At 38.7% G+C, this 13,112-nt stretch overlaps 1 protein-coding gene across 1 annotated transcript in view; it reads right to left on the bottom strand.

The window, feature by feature from the left end:
• The window catches only part of nol10 (nucleolar protein 10), a 117,240-nt gene that overhangs the window by 72,809 nt on the left and 31,319 nt on the right, over positions 1-13,112 (bottom strand). The window contains exons 5-8 of the mRNA XM_059981885.1: positions 12,704-12,741; positions 12,191-12,327; positions 7,726-7,791; positions 4,855-4,915 (exon numbers count right to left, since the gene is read on the bottom strand). Coding sequence (XP_059837868.1) covers positions 4,855-4,915; positions 7,726-7,791; positions 12,191-12,327; positions 12,704-12,741 — 302 coding nt within the window. The remainder of the gene's footprint in view (positions 1-4,854; positions 4,916-7,725; positions 7,792-12,190; positions 12,328-12,703; positions 12,742-13,112) is intronic.

The following is a 13,112-nucleotide window of genomic DNA, read 5'->3' as shown; positions in this document are numbered from 1 at the left end:
TTTTTCTGCTCAAAAAACTCAACAGGTTTGTAAGTGCAGGGTGCTTGGACTAAAAATGCCAGAACAGATTTGAGGGCTTCATTGCCTCATTAGACAGCTTGTCCCCACATATTAGACACAGGGGGCTTGAAGGAAGCTTTCTTTTTTTTTTGCAATCTTGGCCTCAGCTGTCTCTGTGTTACCACCATCGTTAGGCCTTCTATGTCCCCTACCACCTCTTCCAAAGAAACTCTCAAGCAACGTTTGTTTTTTACTCATCGAGTAGTTGTAGGTTAATGACTGACTGATGACCTCGAGTACGTTCAAGTTCAACAGTGGGTATGACAGGGAATGAGGAAAGGTGCAGCTGGCTTATATCATTTCATACTGCCAAATCATATCGCATTAGGGTGTGGAGAAGTGGAGAGAATGAGCAGTTTTAAGTTCCTGGGCGTCAGATCTCTGAGGATCTAACCTGGTCCCAACGTATTGATGCAGTTATAAAAAAGGCAAAACAGCAGCTATACTTTATTAGGAGTTTGAAGAGATTTGTTTGGTATGTCAACAAATACACTCAAAAACTTCTATAGATATACTGTGGAGAGAATTTTGACAGGTCGCATCACTGTCTGGTATGGGGGTGGGGGTGCTGCTGTACAGGACCAAAAGCTGCAGAAAGTTGTAAATTTAGTCGGCTCCATCTTGGCTTACCAAGTACCCAGGACATTTTCAAGAAGCGGTGTCTTGGAAGGGCAGCATCCATTATTAAAGATCTCCAGCACCCAGGGCATGCCCTTTTCTCACTGTTACCATCAAGCAGAAGGTACAGAAGCCGGAAAGCACACTCAGTGATTCAGGAACAGCTTCTTCCCCTCTGCCATCCGACATTGAATGCTTGAACACTATCTCACTTTGTTTTTTAGCATGATTTTTAATTTGTTCAATATACATATACTGTAATAGATTTATTTATTTTTTATTATTTTTTTCCTTCTACATAATGTTTTGCATTGAACTGCTGCTGCCAAGTTAACAATTTTCACAACATATGCTGGTGATAATAAACCCGATTCTGATTTCACCCTGAAATTTCAGAAGGAGAAGCTAAAGTCAGTAAAAGGGAATTAGAGGCATGACAGAGGAGTTGGTCAGAATTGATTGGAAAAGAACACTGGCAGAGATGATGACAGAACAGCAATGGCTGGAATTTCTAGAAGCAATTCAGAAGGCACAGGTTATAAGTATCTCAAAGGAGAAGGAATATTCTAAAGGAAAGATGACACAACCACGGCTAACAAGAGAAGTCAAAGCCAAAATAAGAGCCAAACAGAGGGCATATAATAGAGCAAAGATTAGTGCAAAGTTATAAGATTGGGATGCTTTTAAAAAAAAACTAAAAAATTGATGCTGAAGAGTAGCGATGGGGGGTGGGGAAATGGCAACAAAATAGCTGATGAACTAAGTACTTTGCATCAGTCTTCACTGTGGAAGATACTAGCAATATGATGGAAGCTCCAGGTGTCCTGGGGCATGAAGTGTGTGAAGTTACCATGACTAGACAGAAGGTTCTTGGGAAAGTGAATGGTCTGAAGGTAGGTAAGTCACCTGGACCAGATGAACCAGATAACACCCCAGGGTTCTGAAAGAGGAGGCTGAAGAGATTGTGGAGGCACTAGTAATGATCTTTCAAGAATCACTAGAATGGTTCTGGAAGACTGGAAAATTGGAAATGTCACTCCACTCTTCGGGAAGGGAGAGGGGCAAAAGAACAGAAACTATTGACCAGTTAGTCTGACCACACCAGTTGGGAAAATGTTGGAGTCAATTATTAAGGATGAGGCCTCAGGGTACTTGAAGGCACATAATAAAATAGGCTGTAGTCAGCATGGTTTCCTCAAAGGAATATCTTGCCTGACAAATCTGTTGGAATTATTTAAAGAAGTATCAAACAGGATAGACAAAGGAGAATCGGTTGATGTTGTGTACATGGATTCTCAGAAGGCCGTTGACAAGGTGCCACATGAGACTGTTTAACAAGCTATGAACCCATGGTTTTACAGTAAAGATTCTAGCATGGATTCTAGTGGCTGATTGGCAGGAGGCAAAGAGTAGGAATAAAGGAAGTCTTTTCTGAATGGCTGCCAGTGACTAGCAGTGTTCCACAGGGGTCTGTGTTGGGATCAATTCATTTTACATAATATGTCAACGATTTGGATGATGGAATTGACGGCTTTGTTGCAAAGTTTGTAGACAATATGAAGACAGTGGAGGGGCAAGTAGCTTTGAAGAAGTACAAAGGCTACAGAAGGACTTAGATTAGCAGAATGGGCAAAGAAATGAAAGGGTTGAACATTTTCTAAATGGAAAAAAAATACAAAAAAAACTGAGATGCAAAGCGGCTTGGGAATCTTTGTGCAGGATTCCCTAAAGGTTAATTTGCAGGTTGAGTCTGTAATGAAGGTGGCAAATGCAATGTTACCACTCATTTCAAGAAGACTAGGATATAAAAGCTAGGATGTAATGTTGAGACTTTATAAAGCACTGGAGAGCCTCATTTGGTGTACTGTGAGCAGTTTTGGGTGCCTTATCTTTAAAAGGATGTGCTGAAACTGGAGAGGATTCAAAGGAGGTTCATAAACATGATTCCAGGATTGAATTGTTTATCATATGAAGAATGTTTGATAACTCTGGGACTGTATTCACTAGAATTCAGAAGAATGAAGGGTGACTTCATTGAAACCTATCAAATTGTGAAAGGCTTTGATAAAGAGGAAGCAGAGAGGAGGTTTCCTATGGTGGGAGAGTCCAAGGCCAGAGTACACAGCTGCAGAATAGAAGCGAGTCCTTTTAGAAGGGAGACAAGGAGGAATTTCTTTAGCCAGAGACTGGTGAATCTGTGGAATTCATTGTCACAGGCAGCAGGAGGTATTTATGTATATTTAAGGCAGAGGTTGATAAACTCTCAACTGGTCAAGGCACAAAGTGATACGGGGAAAAGGCAGGAGATTGGGGCTGAGAGGAAAGTTGGATCAGCCGTGGTGAATGGCAGGGCAGACTCAATGGGCCAAATGGTCTAATTCTGTTTCTATCTTATGGTCTTATTACCCTCTGTAATTATTTTTTTAATCTAATCATCTTAGAAAATTTCTTTACCAGTTACATCTTAGGTCCAAATGCTGTGACTACTTCTTCATTACACAAGGAATCCAACTCACTGGGCAATTATAAGCAAGCATTTCCATTTACTGAGTCTTTGATTTGGTGGAATGGAGTTTGTATGAGAAAATCACTGATGAAGCTGCTAAAGATAGTTAGACAAAAGCAACTGCTTAAAGGAACAATTGTAGCAAAATCCTAATGCTGAAATTTTTGGTTCCAGCAACAGTATTCTTTTGAGCTAATTCCAACTTCAGCAAATGAGAAATAAATGGTTCATTACAGAAGATACAAGTGATTGGCACATTGTCTAATTTTGCAAACCTACTGGAAGATAAACCAGCATTAAAACCAACCCAAAAGCAGCCTACATTTGCAAAACTAATTCCTGGAAAGACATTCTTAATCCAAAAATAAATGGAAGGGAACAAAAGAACTGATGAAAGTTAATAATTAATAGGGAAACTACAGAAAGCTAAATCAGACAAATCCTCTTAACTCAATAGCCTATCCAGGAGCCTAAAAGTTGACTGTAAAAGATAGTGAATGCATTTGCAATGACTTTCCAAAATTCTTCAGGTTCTGCAAGCAGTATTTAGGAATGAGTGAAAGAGAAAACAGGGAACTATGGGACCAATATACAACAATGTTGGAAATCAGAGGACATAACAGGTGATTCAAAGACGTTTTCCCCTTGACGAATCTGCTCAATCATATTGTGATTTTTTTCTCTCAGGATAAACTTACAGCAGGCAAGAAAATAAGTGCATGGTACATATTTGGATCTTATTACATAAAAAGTTTTCTGGGCTAGAAAAAATGTTAGCAAGGATTGAAGATTGGTCAAAAGGACAAAAGAAAAATAGTAGAAATAAACAGGTAATTTATAAACTGGATTGAAATCAGTAGGGTGCAATAGGAAACAGCACACTACTTATTTCTTTTCATTTCTGTTAATACAAATATCAGATTTTTTTAAAACAAAGGTGTACAGAAAAGTGAGGATGACATAAAATTCTAAAATGTCTGAGTGAGTTAAGCAAGCAGGTACAATGTTGTCATATTTAGTACAATGTACAGTATCTGTGGTTGTACCTTATTTAGCAAGGAACTAAAAGAAAGGAAAACGAATTACAGCTGAAATTCAGAGAAATTTTGTTGCCCTGGTTCATAGGATACTAAAAATGTTACAGCAATCGACTAGGCAGCAAATCATTCATTATCAGTCATAACAAGATTGAAGTACAGAAATAAGCAAATCTTGCTGCAATATTACAGGATTTGGTAAAATTTTATTTTGAATATGGTGGACAGTCTAGATCCTTGTCCTGCACTGGGATATAATTGTATTGGAGTCAGCCTGAAGGCACTGAGAAGTCAAACAACTAATTCATGGGGTGATGGACTTGATTTACAAAAAAGAATAAGTATGATTTATGCTCAGAATTTACAGCTATGAAAAGTAATTTCACTCTTACACTGAATGTCAAGTTTGTTGGTTTAGCTGAAACAGAGAAGCAAAGCTTCAATATAAATGTGACTTTGGGAGGTATGGAGTGGTGTGGTAGGATAAAAGAGAACTGACCATTTTAGGCAGATAAAATTTCCTTATTCTACAGAGTGAATGATCTTATACTATCATTTAAGTATAGCCATTACATGGAGTTCTAGGCATCCAATTAGAATCAACAAGAAAAATAAAATCAGTGTTTGTATTACCTCAGTTGATCCAGCAGCAAACAGGTAGTGTGCAGGGTTAATATCACAAACATTGTTCTGGCTGAGAACAAAATAGTTAATAAATAATAAATTTTAAATTCATATCTTCCTATAAACATGTAACAATCAGATTCAAATTAAAATAGGTGAATATAAATGGTTAAAATCAAGATTAAAATGTTATCAAAATAACAGAGCATATAATGATTCTTTTGTTCATAAATTTTCTTTTCAATACTTAATCAAGCCCTGCATATTTTGTCATTCAAATGGCAACCTCGCTTTATAGCTGTTTTCCTTCTAATGACTGTATTGGTTTTCAATGTAAAACACTACCCTGTTCTTTCTATAAATGCATACAAATCTTAAGAATGTAAGAGTTAAGAAAAGGCATTTTTGCCTACCAAGCCTTACACCTTAGTGAAGCAAAAGTAATTTTTATAAAATGAATCATTTAATTTTATAGTCAATATTCACTACTTGCTTTTGTCTAAATATTATTTAGGCTGCAGATGTTCTGGCATTTTGCAAAAAAGATATCCCTATCTTAGTGGGCCAATAGCTCCTCCAAGTGGTAGATACACAAAATAAATATCCATGTTAAAATTGCAATGGTTCCAACATATGAGCTGCATTTAAAATGAAATACCCAATCCTACACATTTCAACGTCTGTACCATGGGCCTCTCAGTTTCTACACATACCAATATTTAAAATCTCCAGCCAATTATTCCAAAGTTGGCTTTGTTCTTCTCTCCAGAGTACAACTTTCAAAACACCACAATTTACATACCATAAATTCCGGACTATAAGCTGCTACTTTTTTCCCACGCTTTGAACACTGTGGCAACACTGCGGCCTATACTACGGTGCGGCTAATGCATGTTTTTTTTTCATGCCGCCAAAAACATTTTGCCTCGTAACAGTAGACCAATAAAATTGATGAGTAGTTCACAGAGGTCCAATGAAATTGTACGATAAATCAAGCGCACGTTCACAATTAAATTATTGTAAAACAGTCATTTGTACTCACCCTCATCAACATGGAAAACACTCGAAGAAAAGCATATGGTGCAGCTTTTAAGTTAAAGGCGATCAATCTGGCGGTTGAAGAAGGAAATCGAGCTGCTGCACATAATCTTGGCATAAATGAATCGATGGTGAGACGGTGGAGACGCCAGCGTCAAGAACTGAGTCAATGCAAAAAGACGACAAAAGCTTTCAGAGGTAATCATAGCAGATGGCCCGAACTTGAAAACTTTCTTGAAGACTGGGTTAACACACAGAGAGCAGGCGGCCGCAGTGTTTCCACCGTGCAGATCAGACTGAAGGCTAAAGCAATCACCACCAAACTGAAAATCGAAGATTTTAGAGGTGGGCCATCGTGGTGTTTTAGATTTATGAGATGAAAAGGCCTGTCCGTCAGGGTATACACGACTCTGTGTCAGCAGCTCCCTCCCGACCACGAGGAACAACTTGCTAACTTCCGACATTCACTCAAACAAAGATAGCAGAGAATTCCATCGGGCCAGATGATATCATAAATATGGATGAAGTGCCTTTGACGTTTGACCTGCCTCTCACTCGGACTGTTAATAAAAAAGGTGACTCGTCCATCACACTGAAAACAAGTGGCCATGAGAGAAAGCATTTTACTTGTGTTCTGAGCTGCACAGCATCTGGACTAAAGCTTCCACTGATGGTGATTTTTAAGCGGCTGACAATGAAAGTACAGTGAAAGCTGCCATCAAGAGTACAAACTCAATTCCAGCTGTGATTCCTGGGGGCACCACGAAGTATTTGCAGCCACTGGACATCAGCCTGAACCGGGCATTTAAAGTGGCGCTGCGCGTTGAGTGGGAGGCTTGGATGACGAGCGGCGAGAAATCCTTTACCAAAACAGGACGCATGCGAAGAGCATCTTTAACTCAAGTCTGCCAGTGGATCCTAAATGGATGGAGCCGTGTCACAACATCCACCATCACCAACGGGTTTTGAAAGGCTGGACTGCTGCGTGATGAAGAGGACCGCGTGCGCTCAAGTGAGAGCGACAACGAAGAGGCTGAAGTGAGTGACGAGATCCCGAGGTTGTTCAATTCGGACACTGAAGGACTTTAATGGTTTTAGTGCGCAGGAGGAAGATGAAGAAGGCGATCAATAACTTTTCCTGGTAGGCTGCAGTATATATATATTTTTTTACCAGTCGTTAGGAGATATTGGAATGTTGTTGGTGCACTGTTCAGTAAAAAAGTATACGCAACGTAATTTGTGTGTTACCGATACTATGTATATTTAAAAGTAGCTGTGTTACAGGCACTGTTCGAAAAAAAGCATTTGCAGTATGTATTTGTTTATGTTACCATACGGATTTAATTAAAAGTTAAAAAATCCTCACGTGTAATATCTTTCTGTGTAAATATCTCATATTACAACGTGGGACACCTGCAGCTTAAAATCCAGTGCGGCCTGTACAAGTACAAAATTGATTTTCTTTCTAAAATTAGAGCGTGCGGCTTTTAATCAGGTGCGCTCTGTAGTCCGGAATCTACGGTAATAATCCTTAATTCAAAGATTTCAAAGCTCTCCACAAATCTCTTTATATTTTTATCTTGTGCAGACTTCATAGCAGGCATATCTTTGCTTATTCACTCTATAATCTGCATTTTGAGCTTCACATCAACCCTATTTTTAACATTATTGACTTCAAAAACACCACTGTATATTTTGCAATGAACTTACTTCCTGCCATCTTGAAAGCCCACTCAGCACTAACCTTGCCTTCCCTCACTCCAGTGCCGAGTCGAGTTATTTTTGACTCCTAAAAAAAGATTAATCATCTTTGGCATAATATGTACCAATTAAGATACTTACAAAGCATCTGTTTGTAGGGAATTTAAGAATCGTCCTTGTTCCAAATTTAATCTGTAAACTTCAGAACTATAAAGAAGAAAATAGATAACAGAATTTAATTGAAGTGGTAAAATTAGTGAACACTAGAGTTTTTCACTATAGCAGCAATTCCTCCACACAGGTGCTATTTTCTATCCAGATACAACTCAGTTAATTCTTCTAACATCCAGCCATGAGTCATTACAATTCCATCAAGGTATCTAATTCAATGCCCTGAAATCTATCAAATCTAAAGGTGAAAGCTATACCATAAATGTCATGGTCTGCAATCATACTGGTAATGTAACAAAGAAAATGCAGACATGTTAGGATCTGCCTGAAGAATGTAACAGAACATTCATCATTACTTTATTTTGTACAATAATAGACAAATGAGCTCCTCCAGGATTAAAGCAGTATTATAAGCCAATGCACAGCCAAACACCATCAGCAAATACTCGTGGAAACTTGAATTTATCTCTTTTACAACTGAATGAAATCTAATGCCCCCCACAGAATAGAGATAATAAGCAAAGTGTATCTGAGAATTATATACTAATCACTTGGTTTTACCATTAATTCCACCAGTGGTGCCAAATATTTTGCATTTCAATACAAGATATTACACTGAAACAAATGATAAAATTCTGAAATAAATGCCTGGGTTCAGGACGTCTCATCTGACCGGCAGAGGAATTTGATCCAGTTGTCATGGTCTATGTGATTACCAATGACAGAGGAAGAACAGGGAATGAAGTTATGTTGAGGGAATCTGAGCAGCTCAGGACTGCAGTACCAAAAAGGTAATAATGTCCAAACTGTTACCTGAGCCTCAAGGAAATTGTTACCTGAGCCTCAAGGAAATTGGCACAGGGTTAATAAGCTCAGAGAGCTAAATGTGTGCCTCAAAGATTGATATGGGAGAAGTGGGTTTGAATCTGTGGAATATTGTCACCACTATTGGGGAAGAAGAGAGCTGTTCTGATGGGGAGGGCACTACCTGAACCATGTTGTTACCAGGGTTCTGGCAAATCCCATAACTAGGGCTGTGGATAGAGCTATAAACTAAGTAGTAAGGGGTGGGGGGGGGGGGGGGTGAGTTCAACAGCTTGGAAAAGTGTGGATAAAGGGAAGGAGAATGCAGAAGTTAAGGAAGTCTCCAGAATGAAGAACGTAAAAAGTTTAGAAAATGATGAGAAATTCCAGTAACATGGAGACAAAATAGTAAAGCGTGGTGAATACAGGACTGTAGTATATGTAATAAGGTAGTTGATCTTGCATCGCAGTTACAAATGGGCAAATATGAGCATCGCTGTAACAGTTGAAAGAAGATCACTGCTGGGAGCTTAACATTGAAGAATACACATCATATCAAAAGGATAGGCAAGTGAACAGAGGGGGTGGAGTGCCTCTGTTGGTTAAAAAACATGAAAACAAATCCTTAGAAAAAAGTGACATGGGATCATAAAATGTGAAATCCTTGTGGGTAGAGTTAAGAAACTGCAAGGATAAAAATAAACTGATGAGTACAATATACAGGTCCCCAAACAACACAATTTACCAAAGGAATTACAAAGGACAATGCTTATGAGGAATTAAGTACGCAGGTAGTTTGGGAAAGGTCAGTTTGGTGCTGGATCCCATAGTTAGGAATTTGTAGAATGCCTATGAAATGGCTTTTTAGAGTAGTTTGTGGTCGAGCCCACTAGGGAAAAAACCAATTCAGGTTTGGGGACTATACAATGAACCACATTTGATTTGGGAGTTTAAGGTGAAGGAATCCTAAGGAGTCAGTGATCCGAATAGGATAGAATTCACTCCAATGGAGAGATACAGAGAGACTGAAATTGGATGGACTGATATTACAGTGGAGTAAAGAGAACTAGAGAGGCAGAAGAGAAGAGCTGGCAAGTTTGTTTGGAAGAGGTCTCTAGCAGGGATGATAGTTCAGCAGCAACAGCAATTTGGAAGATGCAGGATCAGTTCATCCCAAATAAGCAGCATTCTGAAGGAAGGATCAGGTAACTGTGGCTAAGAAGTGGAGTCAAAGACAGCATAAAAGCAAAATTGAGAACATTTTTGAAGATTGGGAAGCTTCAAACCAACAGAAGGCAACAAAAAAGCAACAAGGAGAGAAAAGATGAAATATTAAGATACAAAAACTTTGTCATTCTAACCGTACATCAGCTCTGCAAGGCAGAATGAGACAGCGTTTCCCAGGAGCAGTGCGATCATAATATAACAAATGCAACACTAAATAATAAACATAACAATAAATAGTAAAACACAACAGCCACATGTCAGTTAAAAACAGGTTATAAGTGTCCAGTGCAAGTTAAAAGTGTCTAAAGCAGAGTCAGGTAGAGCAGCTATTTAGCAGTCTGACTGCCTGTGGGAGGAAGCTGTTTAGTAGCCTTGTGGTATGAAGGCAAGGTAGCAAATAATACAAAAAGAGGATAAAAAAGTATTTTTTAAATACATAAAGAGTAAAAGAGAGACAGGAGTGGACACTGGACTGCTGGAAAATGATGGACAGGTAATAATGAAAAACAAAAGAAATGCAGACAAACTGAATAAGTATTTTGCTCTAATTTCAGGAGGCAGAAATGAGTATAGTCACTATTACAAAGGCGGCACTTGGAAACCTGAAAAGTGTTAAAATAAAGTTACCTGGACCAGATGGACTACACCTCAGGGTTCTTAAAGAGGTAGCTGAAGATATTGTAGAGGTATTAGTATTCATTTTTCAATAATCACAAGATCCTGGAATGGCTCCAAAGGACTGAAAAGTTGCAAATGTCACTCCACTCTTTGAGGGGGTTAAAAAGCAGGAAATTATAAGCTAGTTAGCCTGATCTCAGTGGTTGGCAAAATATTAAGAGCCATTATTAAGGATGAAGGTTTGGGGTACTTGGAGGCAGATGATAAAACTGGCCAAGTCAGCATGGTTTTCTTAAGGGGAAACCTTGCCTGGCATATCTGTTCAAATTCTTTGGGTAAGTAACAGGCAGGATAGACAAAGGAGAGTCACTGGAAGTTGTTTACTTGAACTTTCAGAAGGCCTTTGACAAGGTAAGACACAAGGCTGCTAAGCAAGCTAAAAGCCCCCGTAGTATTACAAGAAAGATAGTAGCATGCATAGAGGATTGGCTGATTGGCAGAATGGGAATAAAGGGGCTCTGTACTGGTTGGCTGTTGATGATTACTGGTGTTAAAACAGGGTTCAGTGTTGTGTTTGTTACTTTTCATGTTATATGTTAATGATTTGAATGATGAAAGTTTGCAAGACAATACAGAGATAGATGGAGGGGCTGGTAGTGTTGAGGAAGTAGGGAGTCTGCAGAAGGACTTGGACAAGTTAGAAAAATGGGAAAAGAGTCAGATGGAATAGTGTAGATAAGTGTATGGTCATACAGTCTGGTTTGTGGCAGAAACAACAAAAGTATAGACTATTTTCTAAATGGATGGTGAATTGAGAAATTGGCAGTGCAAAGAGACTTGGTAGTTTAGTGCAGGATGCTCTAAAAGTTAACCTGTAGGTTGAGTTGGTAGACTAATGTACTGCTAGCATTCATTTTGAGGGGACTACAATATAAAAACAAGGATGTAATGCTGAGGCTTAATAAAGCATTGGTCAAGACCACATTTGGAGCATTGCATTGTGAGCAGTTTTATGCCCTATTATCTTAGAAAGGATGTACTGGCAAAGTATAGGGCCCAGAAGAGTTTCACAAGAATGATCCCAGGAAGAAAAGTGTTAACATACGAGGAATGTTTGACGGCCTGAGCCTGTATTCACTAGAATTTAGAAGAATGAGGTAGTTTGGTGGGGAGGGGGGGGGGGAAGAATCTTATTAAAACCTACCAAATATTGAAAGACCTAGTCAGAATGGACATGGAGAGGATTTTTCCAAAAGTGGGAAGTCTAGGCCTAGAGGGCAGTCTAAAAAGTACATGTCTCTTTCGCACAGAGGTGCCAGTGGGTGGTGAATCTGTGAAATTCATTGTTACAGATGGCTGTGGAGGCCAAATCATTGGATATATTTAAAGCAGAGATTGACAAATTCTTCATTAGTAAGGGTGTCCAAGGTTATTGGGGGTGGGGGGGGGGGGAAGGGTAAGGCAGAAGAATGATGTTGAGAGAAAACAAGTCAGCCATGATTGAATGGCAGAGCAGACTCAATGGGCCAAATGGCCTGATTCTGCTCCTGTCTTATGTTCTTCAAAGTAACTGAAAAGCTAAAAATCTGTTGAGGACTAGACTGAAAAACCTGATCACTTTTCTATCTGTAAACCTTAAATGACCAAAACTCATTCAGCATTTTAGCTAATATTTCAAATTCCAAAATATTTCAAAATCATATTCATCATACATTCATACAATTGTGTTAACATCAATCTTCATACTTCATACTTAATTACATATTTAAAGATCACATTTGCACACCTTGTTCCAACAAAATAGAGATCACATGAAGGATAATGGTAAGAGAAGTCTCTACCAAACTTGGGGATGCGTGTCCTATAATAGTGGCCATGTTGTGAATGAAACTCCACGTAACGGTCACACTGCAGAAAAACCAGCTGCAAAAAATGGAAAAGCAACTGTTAAAAATAAGAACAGGAGCATGATTTGCATACAGGTTCCCCCTGAATTACAAATGTCTGACTTATACATAGCTCAGACACAAATGAGTGTTTGGGAGAGCAACAGGATGGATCGGCTGGTTGCTGTGGAGCTGTAGGCATCTTGCAGTGCTTGGGAACTCTGTTCACAGCCACAGTTCTAACTTGTAAACTGGAAAGTTTGCAAACAGGAACTGAACCCTGCCAGAAACAGCGGAGGACATGTATATTCAATGTGCCTGGAGTAGTCTCTCAAAGGCTTTATAGCATTAGAACAATATAAGTTTTAAAATATTTAAAAATTTAAGAACTATGAAAGACATGAGATACGTACCTTTGAATAATCATCTGATAAAATCTCAAACGTAACAACTGTAAAAGAAAATTAACAATTTTGAAACTGAAGACACTGGTAAATAAAAATTCAACATTAATCTGAAAAAGCATTGTGGTTCAATTAATGCTGAAACATTGAAATATAAAAAAAAAGTAGGGTATTTTACTATCTTCAAAATCAAATAAAAATTCAGAAGCTGCCAAATTTGTCCCCCAAATCAAATCAACAAATTGGTGAGCAGCACTAAGGAAATTCCAGGCCTGCTTCCATGCTGCACAATTAATATTGGAAGGCCACAACTATAATTCAATCTCTGATATCCATGTCCTGAATCTCCAGTGTTCTTACAGACATGTAGGTATGTAAAATAACCAACAAGTGAAAAGCAGCACACCTAAATCACACA

Source organism: Hypanus sabinus, chromosome 10, assembly GCF_030144855.1.
Source record: "Hypanus sabinus isolate sHypSab1 chromosome 10, sHypSab1.hap1, whole genome shotgun sequence".
Taxonomy (NCBI): domain Eukaryota; kingdom Metazoa; phylum Chordata; class Chondrichthyes; order Myliobatiformes; family Dasyatidae; genus Hypanus; species Hypanus sabinus.
This window is presented reverse-complemented; position numbering and strand designations above follow the sequence as displayed.